At 41.6% G+C, this 21,487-nt stretch overlaps 2 protein-coding genes across 3 annotated transcripts; both read left to right on the forward strand.

Annotated features, from left to right (window-relative positions):
* Positions 1–1,882: 1,882 nt before the first annotated feature.
* LOC131945897 (uncharacterized) lies at positions 1,883–8,652 on the forward strand. The gene is made up of 3 exons (XM_059306522.1): positions 1,883–2,670; positions 6,677–7,028; positions 7,816–8,652. The coding sequence occupies exons 1-3, from the start codon at positions 1,883–1,885 to the stop codon at positions 8,650–8,652; spliced, it is 1,977 nt and encodes a 658-aa protein (XP_059162505.1).
* Positions 8,653–9,851: 1,199 nt separating this feature from the next.
* LOC131945894 (uncharacterized) lies at positions 9,852–20,309 on the forward strand. 2 transcript variants are annotated; one of them, XM_059306517.1, is made up of 9 exons: positions 9,852–10,063; positions 11,719–12,042; positions 12,767–12,917; positions 13,778–13,874; positions 15,048–15,106; positions 16,024–16,214; positions 17,593–17,695; positions 18,236–18,340; positions 19,145–20,309. In XM_059306517.1, exons 2-9 carry the CDS (start codon positions 11,864–11,866, stop codon positions 19,301–19,303), a joined length of 1,044 nt encoding a protein of 347 aa, XP_059162500.1. In that variant the 5' UTR covers positions 9,852–10,063; positions 11,719–11,863; the 3' UTR covers positions 19,304–20,309. The 2 variants fall into 2 exon arrangements, with proteins under 2 accessions (XP_059162500.1, XP_059162501.1); XM_059306518.1 differs by having other exon boundaries at positions 16,027–16,214.
* Positions 20,310–21,487: the final 1,178 nt, after the last annotated feature.

Raw genomic sequence — 21,487 nt, forward strand, 5'->3', positions numbered from 1 at the left:
CGATGATGATTATAAAAATTAATTTAAAATTCTTGTTATACTCGTCTTGACCTGCCTTCACGGGCATTAAAACAACAGCACAATCTCCGCATCATAGAACACTCCTAATGGTACCCTGACAAATAGGACTGCGACAAAATGCCCCCGAGCAAGATGGTCAATTAAAAACAATATCTCAGACAAAACATTACAACCAAAGATAGCTTCACACAAAAGAACGCTTTTGTATGTTGGGGGTGGGGGGGGCGTTACACCACCGGCTGCTCCGGCGCGTCATGCTGCACGCCATACAACTTTACCACCAACATAGTGATACTTTGAAACAACATACAACCTAACAACTGACATATTGATTTTTTTTCCTACTCTATCTTGCGTCTACATTATTTAATATTTAAAAACAGCCTTTGTTGAATACGTAATTTCCTTTCAGCGTATACAACGAGGGGAGATGGTGATGGACTAACAAATGTGTGGCGCTACCAGAGAGCGGCCACTTACACTGACGAGTGTAAACTTACGTGGGAGCAGCTTACACTGACGTTAGTAAACCTAGCTGAGAGCAACCACTTAAACGATAGTTGCCAGTGAACCACTTACATTGAGGTCTGTAAGCTACCAGTGAACCACTTACATTGAGGTCTGTAAGCTACCAGTGAACCACTTACATTGACGTCTGTAAGCTACATGTGAACCACTTACATTGAGGTCTGTAAGCCACCAGTGAACCACTTACATTGACGTCTTTAAGCTACATGTGAACTACTTACATTGACGTCTGGAAAGCGACCAGTGAACCACTTACATTGACGTCTGTAAGCTACATGTGAACTACTTACATTGACGTCTGTAAGCTACCAGTGAACCATTTACATTGACGTCTTTAAGCTACCAGTGAACCACTTACATTGACGTCTGTAAAGCTACCAGTGAACCACTTACATTGACGTCTTTAAGCTACATGTGAACTACTTACATTGACGTCTGGAAAGCGACCAGTGAACCACTTACATTGACGTCTGTAAGCTACATGTGAACCACTTACATAGACGTCTGTAAAGCTACCAGTGAACCACTTACATTGACGTCTTTAAGCTACATGTGAACTACTTACATTGACGTCTGGAAAGCGACCAGTGAACCACTTACATTGACGTCTGTAAGCTACATGTGAACTACTTACATTGACGTCTGTAAGCTACCAGTGAACCATTTACATTGACGTCTTTAAGCTACCAGTGAACCACTTACATTGACGTCTGTAAAGCTACCAGTGAACCACTTACATTGACGTCTTTAAGCTACATGTGAACTACTTACATTGACGTCTGGAAAGCGACCAGTGAACCACTTACATTGACGTCTGTAAGCTACATGTGAACCACTTACATAGACGTCTGTAAAGCTACCAGTGAACCACTTACATTGACGTCTTTAAGCTACATGTGAACTACTTACATTGACGTCTGGAAAGCGACCAGTGAACCACTTACATTGACGTCTGTAAGCTACATGTGAACCACTTACATAGACGTCTGTAAAGCTACCAGTGAACCACTTACATTGACGTCTTTAAGCTACCAGTGAACAACTTACATTGACGTCTTTAAGCTACCTGTGAACCACTTACATTGACGTATGTAAGCTACCAGTGAACCACCTAAATTGACGTATGTAAGCTACCAGTGAACCACTTACATTGACGTCTGTAAGCTACCAGTGAACCACTTACATTGACGTCTTTAAAGCTACCAGTGAACCACTTACATTGACGTCTGTAAGCTACCAGTAATCGACCACTTACATTGACGTCTGTAAGTTACCTGTGTGCCATAAAACCACCATTAAACAACCGCCTCGACTAATTTGTGTTTAGCCATCTATGAAGCTAAAAATAAATTTCCCAACATGGCGGAAACGGCCGATCCACCTACCGCTCAAACAGCTGAGGCCCAGGACGAACCTGCTGTCATTCAGCATCACGTGGTTCGCCGCCATGTTGCTGCTCTACTCCAGAAACACCAGCAGGCGAGACCTTCTCCCGCCGAGACCCGTGGACGTCTACTTCCAACCAGTAGACCACCACAAGGACCATCAGGCTTGCGTCCACCCTCAGCTGAACCTCAACGACCCCGTCATGGCGAAACTCGTCACGGAGTTCCCGCCCCTTGTATGTAAAGGTCGGGAAAACTTGGTCACTGTGTACAACGGAAGCGTCCATTTTACAGCGCACCTGCTGTCTAGACAAGGCACGTGCGATTACTACCCCATATCTAGGGTTGGAGATTATAATGTCACTCTAGCCCCGCCCATTTTGGATATTAAAGATGGGTTTCAAATTCCGTCCGATTTTTCTAGGATCGTTTGTAAGGTGAATGGCATAAAGGTGTATGATGGGATACACGCAGGAGCGGCGGTGACTTCGGGTAGGGTTCAAAGAAAAGAAGTGCCTTTGGAGAATGGGTTCCAGGGTTTAAGCATCGCTGTTTTGGGGTTCGATTCCATGTCAAGGATGTCGTGGATGAGGAGGTTGAAGAAGACGAGGGAGTATTTTCACAAGACGCTGATGGCCATTGAGCTGGAGGGTCACAACATCGTGGGGGACGGGACAACGGCGGTCATGTTTCCGATGTTGACGGGCAAGTTTGAGTGGGAACTGCCGGAATGCAGGTGAGTAGGGGGTGTCAGGTGTTGGGGTGGTGTAGGGGTGTTGGGGGTGGTGTATGGGTGTTGGGGGTGGTGTAGGGGTGTTGGGGGTGGTGTAGGGGTGTTGGGGGTGGTGTAGGGGTGTTGGGGGTGGTGTATGGGTGTTGGGGGTGGTGTAGGGGTTTGGAGTGTTGGGATGTTGGGGTGGTGTAGGGGTTTGGGGTGGTGTAGAGATATTGGGGTGGTGGGGGTGGTGTAGAGGGTATTAGGGTGGTGATGGGGTGTTAGGGTGGTGTTATTGTTGTAAGGGTTTTAGGGTGGCTTCGGGGTGTTGGAGTAAGGTTGAAGTGTTTGATGTGTCAGGGTGGATAGAGATATTGGGGTGGTATAGGGGTGTTTGTGTGTTAGGGTGATGTAGGGGTGTTATAGTAAGTTGGAGTTGTTATTAAAGTCATGTTACCTAGGTGGAAGGGTGTAGGAGGGTATAGTTGTGTAAGATCTAGCATTATCTGGTGATGTAAACCTGACATAAAGTTACATTAGATCAACAACGACATAAGAACCTGTCATGTCTAGTGACTGTTTCAGTGACGCTCAGTACAACAGTAGCATTGTTAAACTTAAGGCATTTGTGACACCAATCTGGTTCAATGTATGGGTAGAAAAGTAGCTTGGCTTTCAGTGAACAGAATTGTTCATTATAATGTCCTAATTACTAATCCAAACTAGATTTTTATTTTCTCAACTTTGATTAGGCCTACAAACACTAATTTACTAATTATAACCTCCTAACACTACCCCCCCCCCCTAACATGACTAACCTAACACTAACCCAACACTAAGCACATAACATCAACCATTCAACACTAACTTTCTAACTGTAACCTCCCATACATAACTTTAAATTGACATTGCACAACGCGTATAACTTTCCTACACCCAGCATTCACTGAGCGTCAAGTGTCCACAAACCGTGCCAGATCAATCAACTTTTTATTGGTAATTCTGCTGGGTGAAACATGATCGCGCTGTTAGCATTCAATCAAAAGTTGCAAAACGCCTACCTTACATAATGTCATGTCAAAATATGTTAAAAACGCCGGCACATATCACATACACTAGAAGCATATTTACCAGTTTGTATTAGGTTTTTTTTACCTGGGAACAGAGGCGTAGCGACCCTTCCCGGCGCCCGGGGACAAACTTTTCGATTTGCACACCCCCCCCCCCCCTCAAACTTTCGATTTGCACCCCCCCCCCCTCAAACTTTCGATGTGCACCCCCTCAACCTTTCAATTTATTTTTCCAACCCATTTTGGCGCCCCCTAAGGTTCGGCGCCCGGGGACATATGTCCCCCCACCGCCCCGCCCCCGCCCCCCCCCCCCCCCTCGCTACGCTACTGCCTGGGAAAGTACCTTTTAAAAGTCTTTTCAAAACTTTGAAATATTATTTTTTTCTTTTAAATGGGTGTGATAGGTTAGTTATGTCAAGTAGTGGACACGTATGAAGTCGAAATATAATAAAGTGGTTGATTTTAAAAATGCGAAATAAGCTGACCCCCCCCCCCCCCACTCCACCCCACCCACCCCAGGTCATGGCGTTAGTGACTTGCTTAGCTAGAAGAGGCAGTCGTAATTAATTAATCACGTGATGCAGTTCACCTACTTTTTATCTAACCTTTTCGCGATTGATTATTGGTCGATCGAATTGTCGAAAGATGAGGGTAATGACTAGCTCGATAATTTTCGCGATTAAGCAATAAAGATGAGTTTTAAAAAAAAAAAAAACTTATAGCTCTTGCTTTAGTCAAGACCTGTGAAGAAAGTAAATTAAAGGCTGGTATACAAGAAGGGCAACGGTTGATTTGTCATTGAACAAACTGGCGAATTTGAAGAAAAATCTTAAGTCTGAAAACAGCAGGCAGTCCGATGAGGTCAGCACCCTCCTCCCCCCCCCACTTCTCTCCCCCCCCCCCCATACACACACAGGTTAATTGTTTCAAGTTTCTCAATTAGCGGTGGGGAATGTAGATTTCAGGCACAAAAGATCCTGCGTAAAAAAAAAAGAACGTTTTGTACAATAATTTTGTTGGGTCGGCTGTTGGGCAAATAAAGGCCAAATACATCTCGAATGTAAAATACCTATAATTTCTTAAATTTTTGAGTGGGCCAAACAAACAAGAGTCAGATAAACAGTTTTTAAAATGATTTCTTCGTTGTAAGACGATGTAAACACGATGTAAAGACGATGTCACTGATGTAAAGACGATGTAAAGACGATGTAAAGACGATGTAAAGACGATGTAAAGAAGTAAAGACGATGTAAAGACGATGTCACCGATGTAAAGACGATGTAAAGACGATATAAAGACGATGTAAAAACGATGTAAATACGATGTAAAGACGATGTAAAGACGATGTAAAGACAATATAAAGACGATGTAAAGATGATGTAAAGACGATGTAAAGACGATGTAAAGACTATGTAAAGATGATGTAAGGACGATGTAAAGACGATGTAAAGACGATGTAAAGGCGTTGTAAAGGCGATGTAAAGACGTTGTAAAGGCGATATAAAGACGATGTAAAGACGATGTAAAGACGATGTAAAGATGATGTAAAGACGTTGTAAAGACGATGTAAAGACAATGTAAAGACGATGTAAAGATGATGTAAAGACGATGTAAAGACAATGTAAAGACGATGTAAAGACGATGTAAAGACGATGTAAAGACAATATAAAGACGATGTAAAGATGATGTAAAGACGATGTAAAGACGATGTAAAGACGTTGTAAAGGCGATGTAAAGACGTTGTAAAGGCGATACAAAGACGATGTAAAGACGATGTAAAGATGATGTAAAGACGTTGTAAAGGCGATATAAAGACGATGTAAAGACGATGTAAAGACGATGTAAAGATGATGTAAAGACGTTGTAAAGGCGATGTAAAGACGTTGTAAAGGCGATATAAAGACGATGTAAAGACGATGTAAAGACGATGTAAAGACGTTGTAAAGGCGTTGTAAAGGCGATTTAAAGACGATGTAAAGATGATGTAAGTAAATGTAACCTGATGTAAGAGGGTGTAAGATGATGTCAGATAGTGTTAGACTATGTAAGATAACGTAAAGATGAAGTTAGACTATGTAAGATAACGTAAAGATAATGCATGACACGGTAAGACGATGTAAGACAGCGAGGGTCAAACACCTCATGACATGACACAGATCTAGACACGACAGCTTGCTGAAACCATGGGGTGGGGGGGGGGGGGGGGGGGTTCTAAGATGGCGGAGTCGTCAGAAGAAAAGACTATTGTACGATCGTGACTACATGGATCGCAGATCAATGCTGATCGATAGTTTTTTTACATCAATGTTACATGAACGGTTTATTGAAAATATCTTATACTATCGATTTTTTTTCTACTTTTCTTCGTAGTTTAATAGTGCAAGCCTTATCCAAAAACATCTAAAAGTATCAAATTTTTTTTCCTATTAAAATTACAGCAGAAATTGATTATTATAGTTACATATAGTATAGTTACATTTAATAGTTATACTAAAATATTGAGAGGAAGATTATTTTAGATGCATTTCAGAGATCGATTGTAAGTCCCAAGACATTAGTTACTCGGAGTTTGCCGTTGTTGAGGCCTGTCTGACTAATGGGGACAACTGAGACGGCGATGTCCATAAGAAAGAAAGAAAGTCCCAAGAAAATTATCCAAGATATTACATCGTCTCATCATCATCATTTCCCTCCCCCCCCCCCCTGCTGGGGTATGGGCCGCCAACCAAAGATCTCCAGTGTCCTCTGTCCTCTGCCATCTTCTCAACCTAACTCCATGTGTAGCCCATCTTTTTAGTTTAAGCTTCTAGGTCCCGTCGCCCGGTGTTTCTTAGTCGACCTCTTTTGTGCTGTCCTTGCAGATTCTACCTTGATCTAGTGGTACTGGTTATATCTTATGGTAGTGTTATGAAAAATGTCTCGGTAATCAATTACATCCACTTTTCCTCTACTTTCAGACGTAATTTTCCAAGGGCAACAACCCTGGATTATTTCCCCTTTATATGGCATGAAATGAAACGCGCCGGCTACCTGACCTCTTGGGCCAATGCAGCGCCCCACTCGGCGCCCTTCAACTACCGGATGCTGGGCTTCAAGCACCCTCCCACAGACTTCTACACCCGACCCTTCTACCTAATGGCGCAGAACGTGACCAGAAAAACATTCCAGGAGTGTTTCGGTTCTCGAACGTTCAGCCGGGTGTGGTTCGATTATTTCCTGGACATTTTCAGTGTCTACAAGGACAAGAGGAAATTTTTGTTCCATTTCTTGGTGGACATGAGCCACGACGACAATAATAAGATTACCAAGGTAGAGATGCAAGGGTTTTGTTTAAATCTTATATCATGTATGCATCATATAATACGATCACTAAGGTAGAGACAGATCCAAGGGTTTTGTTTAGTTTTTTTAATATCATACAATAAGATTAGAGACAGATGCAAGGGTTTTGTTTAAATCTTAAATCATATATGGATCATATAATACGACCACTAAGGTAGAGACAGATCCAAGGGTTCCTTTTGTTTATATTTTATATCATACAATAAGAATGTGGAAAGGCGTGGTCAGATAGTAGAGCATACGACATCTAATCCAAGAGTCTCGAGTTCGAATCCTAGGTTCGTGTCAGTAGAACCAGTTCCAATGTGGGTATCTGACTAACGTTAGGGAAAGTAAAGGCGGCTGGACACAGTGCTGACCACACTATCCCTTCATATGCCGTGGTCATAGAAACAGGTGAACTCTACTTCACCGCCCCATGAGCCGTCAGGTTCGAAAGGGTACTTTGCTTAAAATAAGATTACTAAGACAGAAGTAGACACAAAGGGTTTTTGTTTGAAAATTGGATCATACAATAATATTAATAAGATATAAAGAGGTGCAAAAACTATTCAAATATTAGATTATATATTTTATTTGGGGGGGGGTGTAGCTTGTTTAGTGGGTAGTCAAGTGATCAAACTAAATTCTTTAATTTCCTTTATTGAATAGAAAATAAATCGTCTATAACACAAACAACCTCATCTCCCAAACATTGATCCAGAACTTGTACAGTTGAAAACATTGTATGACTTGTGTCCTCTCGTCCTTACAGCTAGACGATGACCTGAGAGACACCGTCCAACAGCTGCATGCCGGGGGTCACCTCAACACGACGCTCCTGATCCTCATGGGGGACCACGGGGCGCGCTACAGCGAGGCCCGGGGCACGTGGTCCGGCAAGCTGGAGGAGAGACTCCCCTACGTGGCCCTGCTCCTCCCCGACTGGTTCCAGCAGAGGTACCCGCAAGCCGTGGACAACCTACGGGCCAACTCCAAGCGGCTGACAACACCGTTTGATTTACACGAGACGTTCAAAGATTTTTTGCGGTTCCGGGGGTCCGGAAAAGGCGATAAAACGAAAAGAGGGATTAGCTTGTTTCGGGAAATCCCGTTAGACAGATCCTGTGACGACGCGGGCATTGCGCCGCATTGGTGCGCATGTTTAGCGTGGGAGAAGGTGTCCGTGTACGAGGAAGGTGCGCAAACGGCGCTGCAAGCTGCGTTAGATAAGATCAACACTTTCACGGCTCCCTACCGAAGCCGGTGTGCACTGCTCTCTATACTCGACGTCACCTCCGCTTCCAAACTACAGACTAGAAAAGAGGTTCTCAAATTCTCAAAAACAGACGCTGATGGCGGGATTTATAAAATCGATTTCGGGGCCGCCCACCAAAGTGGCGTCACTATTTATCAATTAACGTTCCACACAGCCCCCGGTGGCGGCCATTTTGAGGCCACCGTGACGCATGACGCCTTGAGCGGAGTCTTCACGGTCAATGAGAAAGAAATCAGCCGGATCAACAAATATGGGGACGCGCCTGCATGTATACTGAACGAAAATCGACAGATCCGCCAATATTGTTATTGTAAATCACAGCTGTTGTCATAGTAACCAGGAACTACATCGACCATTGTGGTATCAAACAACATTAATTCATTATTACGACTCATTTCGTTAATTGTCAAAATTATTGTAACGTATACATCAAAAATGTGAATGATGGAATAGCGTTTTATTTTATTGAATGTTTGTAAAAAAAATTATACTATAGTACTAATCATATTGTTTGATTGCCTAAATATAAGAGCGTTACGTTTTAGAGCCAAGTCAATAGTCATTTAATGGATTGGCTGTGTAACTATAATATAATATTTATAAAATGAAATTTTGATAAGTATATTCCTAATAAACAAACTAATGTGTTTTATTTTAAATTATTGTTTCCATGTCTTTGTTAATCTTATTTTCTGTTAGTCTAGATATCTATATGTTGTTCTCTAAATATTAATTTAAAAACAACTTGACGTAGAGTAACTTTGAAGGAACAATTAAAATAACCGTTGGTTTGGTAATAGAAGACATAGCCAATGCAGTTAAGGGGAAGTGACCAACATAATGTTTGTCTACTTTAAACTACACGAGTTACCGTTACTTTTTTAAGGAAATGAGCATATAATAGTGACAGGAATTCTTTAATGGAATGGTTCATCCTTTTGTTATGAGGGGTATATTAAGGTCTAGGATAATGTTATATAATATTTTTAGACTTTTAATTTTTTGTCCTTATTTTTAAGTTTGCCATTTAAAATTATTGTTAAATGAATAAGTAAAGACTACTGGCTTACATTATTCTTCTCTTTTTGATATCCAATAAAGTTTCACAACTAGCGGATAGATATATTTTACTTTATAAACCAAAGCATCTAGTTAGTGGGAGGACGTCCCAGAAATACTGCATAATATGAGGGGTGGTGATTCGCAGAAAAAGTATAAAACGTTATATAAGAGTTTTTTTTTTTAATCCACAATTTTGGCTATGATTTTTTGTATAATGGCCTTTTTTTATTTAAAAAAAAAAAAGCTCTTCTTTCAATTTTTAATATTCAAAATTTTAAAGATAGGGAAAAGAAAAAAATATAAGGACAATATATTAGCTTAACAGATGATTAAATAAACACAAAGGCTTTAGATTAGTTCAAAGAAAGATGGCTACGGGCCCACACCTCCCAGGCCCACACCTCCCAGCAGCCTTCGCTGAGCGTGGCAGATCTCCGCACCGTTTAGCACCAGTGTGAAACAGCAGGAAGAGTCATGACGTCCTCACCGTGTCCTACTTGACTGTCTAAACACCACGTCCATTTATTTGGTGATGTTTTTTAGGACGTGCCCCTAGGCCGAGTGTACTCGGTACGATGTTCAGTTACTTCGTGAAACTTCTAGATCTTTACACAGCGGACTGAGACCTCGTATGTCTTAGGCCTTAGTTGAATCTGGAATAGACAATCTTCCTACTGATATTGTGAGTGGTCTTTCATTTCACTAAGACTTGTAGGAACTCTATGGATCTAGATCTAGAATATAGAATCTAGATCTAGATCTAGATCTAGATCTAGTTATCTTTAACATATTTCATCATCAGCGATAGATTCTAGATCTACATTTAAATGAATTTTAATAACAAAAATGTTTCAGGCGACCATCTTGTTGTTAATTGCTCTATGTCGCTCCCTCGGCTGATTTGTTACGCCACCAGAGTTTCTTCCAGGCATCGCTTCGGGGGGGACGAAGCCCCCCCCCCCCCCCCCCCCGAAAAAAATTTACCGCCCCCCCCCCCCCCCGAACGAAATGAAATGTATATAATTTATATAGACAATAAATACTTTGAACAGTGTCCGCCCCCCCCCCCCGAAGAAAGTCTACCGCCCCCCTCCCCCGAAAATTTCACCCCCCCCCCCCCCCGGAGAAAAAAGTGTGGAAGAAACACTTTACGCCACTGCTCCTCAAGTGCTCGACCGCAGTAGCGTAGCGAGGGGGGGGGGGGGGGGGCGGGGGGGGGGACATATGTCCCCGGGCGCCGACCTTAGGGGGGGGGCGCCAAATTGAAAGTTTGAGGGGGGGGGGGGGTGCAAATCGAAAATTTGCTCTCGAGGGGGCGCCAAATTGGAAGTATGTCCCCGGGCGCCGGGAAGGGTCGCTACGCCTCTGCTCGACCGACTCTTTTAAAACGAGGTTTAGGACATAACCCCCCCCACACACACACTTATATTACCCCCCCCCCCGGACATTACCCCCCGGACATCTCCCCCCCCCCCCCCCATAGCTATTAACCTCGGGAAATTAACCCCCCTCCCCAAAACTAAAAAATCCTGACTAACCCCAACTTTAGACCTATATGTTACCTTAATTCTAACCTTAAGAAAAAGCCTAAATCTAAGCATTCAACTCAGCCTAAAACTAAACCCAACTCCAACCCTAAAAATTAGTTTAAGCCTAACCCTGACCCTAACACTAACCCTAACCCTAGCGCTAACTCAAACCCAAACTTTAGCCCTAACCCAAACTGTACCTTAATCTATGACCGGGGGCAATGTCCTTCTGAGCGGGCGGGGGCGCCAGGGGGTAATTGTCTGGATGCTAACTGACAGGGGGCAATTAATCCGAGAGCTTATGTCGGGAGTGGGGGAGGTTATTGACCGGGTGGGGGGGGGGGGGAAGGGGTAATGCCCTGTTCCCTTTAAAAACGTGTTCACAGCGAGGCTTTAGTTTTCTTCTCCTTAACATCCCTATATAAAACTATTGGAGTAGTGGAATCGTTGTTTTATGATGGTGGAAGATAATGTCTCCATTTTGTGTGTATGATGCCTTGGTTTTTGTGTCCGGTGAATTGGTGGATTTAGAACATGACGATGTAAACAACGATAAAATAAAACGGAAATATGAGTGAGAACTGCTTGGCTCTGGTGATGATGTCTGTGGGGTATAGGGGTTGGGGGGGGGGGTGGGGTTGGGGTGCTGGATTTGTTATTTTAAAACGAGAGTGACCTATATAAATGTTAAATGACGTTATATGATGCGGGGCTGTTTGTTAAAAAAAGTTCTATTTAGTGTTAAAAATGATACGTGCATAATCCCTAACCGTACTAATATAGAGATCAATATGTTTTCTACGTCCAGTTTTCTACGTCCAGGACTAATCCCAGCATCCTTCACCACACCATTTGTAAACTGAGCACCCAGGTACATACCAGACCAAACATTTAGATCGGCTCAGTTGTTGCTACAGCTTGGGTTACCAGCGCATTTGTTTTCAAGTTCAAGCATGGAGACGCCATTCAAAACAAGACGCGCCAAAAACTGTATAGATTCGCGCATGCGCAAAGAATGCGGCAGCACGCAGGGCGCGTGCAGCAAGCCGAAAAAGACGCCGGCCCGCCCCATGTTTGAGTGTACCATGTGTCCGCGGGGACGGACGTGTGACATCACACCTCAAACGGACTGGTAGGCTACTTGTTATGTTGTCGTGTCAACTAGATTTTTCAAAAGTTTTGTCCTAGATTTTATAACAGAATCAAAACTAAATAGCGATGTAGTGACAATAGCATGCATGCATAGAGGGCCCTGACTCTCTTTGAAGTTTCGGCGCCCTTGAATCTTTAGGAGGGCGCTAAATAAACAGCGTGTTTTTTAAAAAAAAAGCTATTTTGTTGAAAGCCTTACCGTCCAAGGTATAGGCATCCTTTTGGTGCTGGACTGACTGTGAAGAATTTATTCTTGGCGGTCTGCTTTATGGTTTAGTGAACTTTTCAGGTTTTTATGTCATAGTTCATTAATATATGAACATATGTACATAACATTCTGTTCAAATCTTTGGGGTTGGGCGTAGTGATGAGGCGAGATAGTTGGGTGTGGTAGTGGGGCGTAATGGTCGGGTCTGGTGCAGTGGTTGTGGACCTGGTGGTGGTTGTGGTTGTGGTGGTGGGTGTGGTAGGTGGATGTTGTGGTGGGTGTGGTTGTGGGTGTGGAGGTGGATGTTGTGGTGGGTGTGGTTGTGGTGGTGGGTGTGGTAGGTGAATGTGGTGGTGGGTGTGGTTGTGGTGGTGGGTGTGGTATGTGGATATGGTGGTGAGTGTGGTATGTGGATATGGTGGTGGGTGTGGTTGTGGGTAGGATGCAACTAACCGCGTGAGGTAGAGCGTGACACACTACACCCTTGTCGTGCCAGCCTAAACCCCTGCTCCCAGCCAAAGCTCACGTGCTGCCACCAGAACTGTCTGCTGTCGGAGGATCCGAACCTCAACCCCTACGTAGCCACAGCCACTGGCTACCTGGGTGTCCAGAGGACGTCCATGTTACAGAATCCTCTTTTGTACAGGGTGAGTACATGACAGGTACTAGTCTATGACGTGAGTACATGACAGGTACTAGTCTATGACGTGAATACAGGTACTAGTCTAAGACGTGAGTACATGACAGGTACTAGTCTATGACGTGAGTAAATGACAGGTACTAGTCTATGACGTGAGTACATGGCAGGTACTAGTCTATGACGTGAGTACAGGTACTAGTCTATGACGTGAGTACATGAAGGTACTAGTCTATGACGTGAGTACAGGTACTAGTCTATGACGTGAGTATATGGCAGGTACTAGTCTATGACGTGAGTACAGGTACTAGTCTATGACGTGAGTACAGGTACTAGTCTATGACGTGAGTACTTGAAGGTACTAGTCTATGACGTGAGTACATGACAGGTACTAGTCTATGACGTGAGTACATGACAGGTACTAGTCTATGACGTGAGTACATGACAGGTACTAGTCTATGACGTGAATACATGACAGGTACTAGTCTATGACGTGAGTACATGACAGGTACTAGTCTATGATGTGAGTACATGACAGGTACTAGTCTATGATAGGTACTTGTCTAGCCGTGGGTACTACTCCATGACGTGAGTAGCCTACCTGACAGGTTCTAGTCTATAGTATGAGTACTTGTACTATTCTTGGTCCTAGTCATATTTAAACGACATAAGGGGATTGTATTCTTGTAGAAGTGAGCGCTTGACATATTATACCTAGAAGTCTACGAGAGTAAGTGATGTCGTTACATCTCTCTGTCATTACATTTTAATCAAATGTAATTCATGTCCGTGATGTTGACAAAAATACTGGTTAAATCCTAATCTCTTACAGCCCCTCCTACCCTCCCATCCACCCCTTCGTCTCCACAGCATCGCTTGGGCCAAGGTAAATGGCACATCAAAAACTTGCCGTGTGATGATTTTATCTTTGGAAGTTTACCTCAACCTTCAGGGTCTGTTGCTCAAGGTAGGGTTGGTTCATTCCCTGAAAGGGGTGCAAGGCGTAGGGTTGGCTCATTCCTTCAAAGGGGTGTGAGGTTTTGGGTTCGTTTATTGAATTGAAAGGATGATTCGTTTGCTTCATATGGTTGGAGATTTGTGTTGTTGGATATGTTCAGAAAGTTTAAAGAAGTGAAGATGTAGCTAGTACAGTGATGTTGAGGGCGTGAGAATGTTAGTTTTGATTCATGGAATTCATGTAATAAATAGGGCAGTGGCGCCACAAAAATCGGATGTTACCAGTTGCGGTAATTGATGGTGACCCCTCCCCTTTCGCCCCCCCCCCCAACCCACCCCCTGGAACAATGTTGGGTTTTCGGTTTGGTATCACCTCTCCCCCTACTATTTCATTATTTAACTGGATTTTTTTTAAAAATTCACTTGGTCTCACCCCTTGAGAAGAATCATCCGTGGATGTCGCAAGCCCTGACCGTCTGCCCCACCCCCCTGCCTTATAACGCTTCTGAGTTGGGGAAGATAGAAAGGGGAAGTCACAGTGTTTTAGTGCTTTGGTCAATGATAGTCAAAGTGTTTTAGTACTTTAACCAATGATAGCCACAGTGTTTTAGTACTTTGGTCAATGATAGCCATAGTGTTTTAGTACTTTGATCAATGATAGCCACAGTGTTTTAGTACTTTGACCAATGATAGCGAGTGTTTTAGTGCTTTGACCAATGATAGCGAGTGTTTTAGTGCTTTGACCAATGATAGCCACAGTGTTTTAGTACTTTGACCAATGATAGCGAGTGTTTTAGTGCTTTGGTCAATGATAGCCACAGTGTTTTAGTGCTTTGGTCAATGATAGCTAAAGTGTTTTAGTGCTTTGGTCAATGATAGTCACAGTGTTTTAGTGCTTTGGTCAATGATAGCGAGTGTTTTAGTACTTTGACCAATGATAGCGAGTGTTTTAGTACTTTGACCAATGATAGCCACAGTGTTTTAGTACTTTGACCAATGATAGCGAGTGTTTTAGTGCTTTGGTCAATGATAGCCACAGTGTTTTAGTGCTTTGGTCAATGATAGCCACAGTGTTTTAGTGCTTTGATCAATGTTAGCCACAGTTTTTTAGTGCTTTAACCAATGATAGCCACAGTGTTTCACTACTTTGGCCTATACTCTAAAAGTTTTGACTTTGATTCAGCCTTGAGTAGCTGGAGTGAGGACAAACCGCCGGTCTTACCTTGTTTACCGAAGAAAAAGGTAATCTTTTTATATAACCTTAATTACCATACTATAATCTTCATAAATCATCTCAACTATCTTACTATAGTTTTCATATATACTTAATGACATCTTCATATAACACCGTAATAACTTGCTATAATCTTTATATATTACCACTGTGATCTTACTGTGATCTTCATATCTCACATCTAGGACTTTAGATTCTTCATAAATTATCTGTATAACCTTACTATAATCTTCATATATCACTTGTAGGGCATTAAAAGTATTTAAAAAAACATGACACACAAAACAATTGATTAATGTGTCCTATCATTTAAAATCGTTTAAACTCTACGACGCGCCAAAGATGTTACTAATGTGTCCTAACACGTCTAAACCAACAAGACACACCAAACATGTGTCCTGACATGTCTAAACCACCAAGACACACCAAACATATGACTAATGTGTCCTAACGTCTAAACCAACAAGACACACAAACATATGACTAATGTGTCCTAACATGTCTAAACCACCAAGACACACCAAACATATGACTAATGTGTCCTGACATGCCTAAACCACCAAGACACACCAAACATATGACTAATGTGTCCGGACACGTCCAAACCAACAAGACACACCAAACATGTGACTAATGTGTCCTGACATGTCTAAACCACCAAGACACACCAAACATGTGACTAATGTGTTCTGACGTCCAAACCAACAAGACACACCAAACATGTGTCCTGACATGTCTAAACCACCAAGACACACCAAACATGTGACTAATGTGTCCGGACACGTCCAAACCAACAAGACACACCAAACATGTGACTAATGTGTCCAGGCGTCTAAACCACCAAGACACACCAAACATGTGACTAATGTGTCCTAACATGTCTAAACCACCAAGACACACCAAACATATGACTAATGTGTCCTAGAAGATCGGCTGCACGAACCATCTTGCCTTGAACCGGGCGGCCATCACGGCAGGTATCGCCAACGTGAAGGAGTTACGGGACTTCAGGAACACGCACTCCATCAAGTTCACCAAGAGAGATAAGAGGTTGGTCCTGGAGAGGGCGCCACCTGTCTCACTTCTGCCTGGCGCGTGCTTCGGACAACCTACAAAGTAAGTCTGTTGGCTTTAGGGGGTGGGGCTGGTAGCCCCGGGGGTGACGTAAGAAGAGATTTGGGTGTTTTAACTGTTACTTGTTAAGACAAAACAATGTTAAGATTATTGGTTAAGGTGATGTCCAATTTTGCTCTTCAAAAAAAAAAAAAAAAAAAAAAAAAAAAATTGTATTTTGTTAGGTTGCCAGTTTAGTTTATTGTCATTCATTTAGAGTCGGGGCAAGACATTACGCAGTGCTAAAGTGCTGTGATTTGACTAGGTTTAACATCTAGGTTTCAGGGAATATATTAACCCTCCCTCTGGTAATAACATGCTGGTTTTCTCCACCCTTCCTCCCTCTCCCCTTCTCCGTCATTATCCCCGGATCAATTATCAAATATCCCCTTCACTACATTACCCACTCCCAAAAAACTGCAGTAGACCATTACCCCCCATCAATTACCCCACTGTCACATGCAGATAGATACGAATAGGGATAGTGTTAGGGATATTGTGAGGGATAGTGTTAGGGATATTGTGAGGGATATTGTGAGGGATATTGTGAGGGATATTGTTAGGTATAGTGTTAGGGATATTGTGAGGGATAGTGTTAGGGATAGTGTTAGGGATATTGTTAGGGATAGTGTTAGGGATAATGTGAGGGATATTGTGAGGGATAGTGTTAGGGATAGTGTTAGGGATATTGTGAGGGATAGTGTTAGGGATAGTGTTAGGGATAGTGTGAGGGATAGTGTTAGGGATAGTGTTAGGGATATTGTGAGGGATAGTGTTAGGGATAGTGTTAGGGATATTGTGAGGGATATTGTGAGGGATAGTGTTAGGGATAGTGTTAGGGATATTGTGAGGGATAGTGTTAGGGATAGTGTTGGGGATATTGTGAGGGATAGTGTTAGGGATAGTGTTGGGGATATTGTGAGGGATAGTGTTAGGGATAGTGTTAGGGATATTGTGAGGGATAGTGTTGGGGATATTGTGAGGGATAGTGTTGGGGATATTGTGAGGGATAGGGTTTGCATTGAGATTAACAAGACGTTTGTTAGTAGTTTACTACCAGTAACCTTACTGGTCAATGGGTCATCCAGCTGAAGGTCTGCTGGGGTTCATCTTGGCGATTCACACAATTAGATGCTGACCATATATGCTAAACTTATCCCATTTCATTTGAAGAAAAACATTTTATTTAACTAGACAATGATAAGTTATTTTGATGCTTAAACTTGTAAAACAGATGTAGAATACACACATAAGAACACGTAACATCAAACAACGTATGGCTAAAGCTTGTAACATTATTTCTTATCTATTATCGATTACTTTTATTCTGCTTTATATTTTCCATACACTTTACCCGATCACGTGACTCGGTCCTCCCCAGGTACACGTCGACAGTGGGTGAGATCATTTCCTACCAGGCCCACAGAGACTGGGTCAGCTGTGTCAAGCCGTACCTCACCCAGATCCAGGAGGAGCCATCTAAGGTAAGACCGGCCTTCCCACGGGATTCGCTAGAGTAGAATATCAAACGTTTGTCGTTCTCACGATTTTATCCTTTCATGAACCCTCGGTCAATTACCACCCCCCCCCCCTCCGTTACGAATGTCAATTTTAACAACCATTTCGTTTACATGAACACTTTGTTAATAGCCTCCCCCCCCCCCCACACACACACACATACCTTAATTTCTGTCATTCCCCGCAATATTTTGAATGTTCGTGAACCTTCATTTTACCACTCTCTGGCATTACTTTTCGTCAATACTATTACCTTTTCCTGTCATTAACCCGAGGTCATTCTCATCATTCCCTTCACACTTTAGTGTAGTGTTTCTTTCAGATTTTTTTCTCCGGGGGAGGGGGGGGGCTAAATTTTCCGGGTTTTCGGGGGAGGGGGGGGGGGAGGATGAAAAAAGATGCCTGAAAGAAACTCTGCTTTAGAGGCCATTGACCTCCATCATTAACCACACCCTCCCTGAGTTGTGTATGAATCAATCTCCGTTTAAAACCATGTCTCTTCCTAGCCGGATCCTTGGAAAGAAAACAACGCCTACAAACTGAGAATGTTCAACACCTCGGCAAATCTCAAACCCGAGCGCCTGTGGCAGATGTCGAAATTTGTAAACAAAGTAAATATGTGCAGTTTATCCCCCTATTTAGTAACTGTCTTGCTTCAATGTGTGTGTTTGCTTGAGTGGAATAACTGGCTCATGTCATTTTAAAAGTTTAGAGGTGCGTGTTTGGATCTAGTTTGTAGGTTGTCGCTGTTCTACTTGATATAGTATTTATGGTTTGTGAAAACACAAGAGGTTTGTTTCAACATATTATAGTAATACGTGCCAACATTTTAAAAGTAATACGTGCCTACACTAAGCTACATTTTCTACTGTCAGGATGGTCTAAACTGGCTACTTTGTGAATCCCCAATTTTCCATTTTTTTTTTTGGCGCTCATGGACTTACATGATCTAGGGCTCATAAATGATTTTCCTTGTCTAGCGCCCTTAGATGTTACATTGTCTAGTGCTAGTACCCATGTAATTTATGTAGTCAGGTGCCTATACATTTAACATTGTCTGGGGTCTAGAGGTTTAAATACCTTGGGCCTCTCGATTATGATATTCTAGTGTTCCTAGATATCGATAGTCCAAGGCGCTTAGAGTTTATTGTTTGTGGCTTCTAGTCCAGATATTTCAATTCTTTTGGGATTTGAATCATTAGCTTATAGAGCCCAAATTTGCTCTATAGTTAATTAACTAAAGTTATTTTTTTTTTACTCAAAAAAAGTTATTTACGAGAGCGAATAGTATTTTAAGGTATTAAATAAGTTTTTGCATTTATTATTATGTTAACAGATTAGCTGTTTATCTTGTTATAATTGTGAAGAAACACATCGTTTTTGTAAAACGTAGTGGATGATTTTCTCTTCCTTAGGCCAAACCGGAAGTGTCGACCTTTCGAAGCACCAACGCCATGTTGGCGTCCCATAATGCCAACACATTCGAGAAGATTGGACGGGATGGAATGTTTGGCCAGGGGATCCCCACTGTCCCGGTCAACAGACGGGACGCCCTCGCTAAACTGAAAGCATGACGTGCTAGCCCAATGACGTCAGGGGGTGATCCTAGTAGGGGTGGATACAGTGAATGTATACCGTATCACTTCACTCACAAAATCTATGGATACAATTCCATTCCTATAACACACATGTATGTTTACTATGGAAGACCGAAGACCTAATGATTATAAAAAAATTGAATAGATCTTTGCGGAAATGCAAAGTAAAAATTACAACAATAACTGATAACTTGTATGACTATGAAGGCATATGACAAATTTATGACGTGTGACCATGACATAACGAATGTTGCCCTATTTTTTTACTACTTTTTTGTTACCAGACTACAATAACAAACATGTTACTATGGCAATATATGACATGTTTGGGATATCAGGATTTTGCTTATACCTTATCTGATGTATTATAATGCAAATAAATTTTATAGCTCTGCAGTATCGAAACCCCATGGTAGTTTACGTTAGCAACCATTGGATGCGATTATCTGGCATACTGTTTTGGTCCTGAACTAAGCATATTGCCACTTTGTCCCTAAAGCTTACAACTATATTTTAGTCTATGATATCTAATATTCAACGAGTATTTTTTGTTAAGTACTATCAAATGTACTTTTAATTAATTACAGTTTTTTCGTAGATTTGATTGTCCATAAATCAAGACACGGTCCTCTTTTTTATCTTTCTAGAGCAGTAGAGAGTTCTATTTTTTTTTAAATCTGTAAACTACTAGACAACCAGGGAAGACTGATGACATGAAATGGCGTGACATGACAATAGCGTGACATAGACATGAATATGGCTTGTGATGACATAAAGTTAGTATGACAAAGACATGACAGTGGCCAATGACATATTATATGACTGAAATAATATGTTCCAGTGTAACATACGAAAAGGTATTTTTTTACAATTATCGCGTTCATGTTTTATATGCATTTTACAATATTGGACTGTATAACCATGTAAATATTTTGTAAGTACTTTTTATATTTGTATAAACTTGAAGAAAATTAAAAGTGTTAAGCGCATATGACGTGTGCTAAGGTGTTTTCTTTTTGAGAAATTTAAGTGCGGCAAAAGGGAGATAATCTATTTCATAATGTATTTTAATGGTTCTGTCCCTTTGTCCAACAAAACAGAAATCGAAACTTCGGCCTGTTTTGTGGGATTTAACACAATGGTGATCTTTGTTATAGTTTGTCATCAGCTCCTGGAATTTATAAAATCTCACTCTAGGATAGTACATTTAATTTATGACAAAACCTCCAGGACACAACTATCACCATACAGACACACAAACACACAACACAGTCAGCAGCATGAAAAACAACCCCCTCCAACACCCATGATAGACAACAGTTAATGGCACAGCCGTTTGGTAAACATATTCAATAATAAAATATGTAGGGTATTATAAAAATTACGTCTAAAATAAGTAACTTAATCAGGCGCTTATTTATTTTTTAAATTCACTAAACAAATTCTTAGATAACTAGCATTAATATTTGACTATTTAAAAAATACACTTTTGAAAGATGTTTTTTTTTTTAATTTATCCATTTCGACATTGTAATTTTACAAAGCGACAACAAAAACTGCGTCTGCCCGGCTACGTGTTTACGCGCCATTTGCCGTCTGCTTCATCTGTGAAAAATTCCGTTGGTCTTTACGTCCGGCGTTGGTGTCGTCTGCTGGTGTTTGTAGTCGCATACGACCTTGTTTGCTCCGGTCGTGTCGACGTTTGAACAATTTCAACCAATTCAAACACAGCAGACGACCAATAAAACCTCGCTACGCCACTCCCGGTAGAAGCACAACAGCAAAAAAATTGATTAGAAAACAACACATGAATGTTTTGTGGGTGTTTATGTGTATGTAAATAGGAATCCTGTGCGTTTGTAAATTTATTTGAATGAAAATGTCTCGTGTTTATTAGTGTTTAAATATTTCTGGTGTGTATTTGTATATAAATATTTTTTGTCTTTATTTGTGTGTAAATATATCTCTTGTTTGCATGTAAATAATTCTCGTGTTTGTATGTAAATATTTCTAGTGTTTGTATGCAAATATTTATCGTTTATTGAATGGAAATAATTCTCGTGTTTTAAATATTTCTTGCATTGTATGTAAATGTTTTCATATTTGTGTGTAAATAATTCAGCAAAATAACACACGTCAAGTATATCGATACCGACAAAA

Source organism: Physella acuta, unplaced genomic scaffold, assembly GCF_028476545.2.
Source record: "Physella acuta isolate Inbredline_101_S28 unplaced genomic scaffold, ASM2847654v3 ptg000539l, whole genome shotgun sequence".
Classification (NCBI taxonomy): Eukaryota; Metazoa; Mollusca; class Gastropoda; family Physidae; genus Physella; species Physella acuta.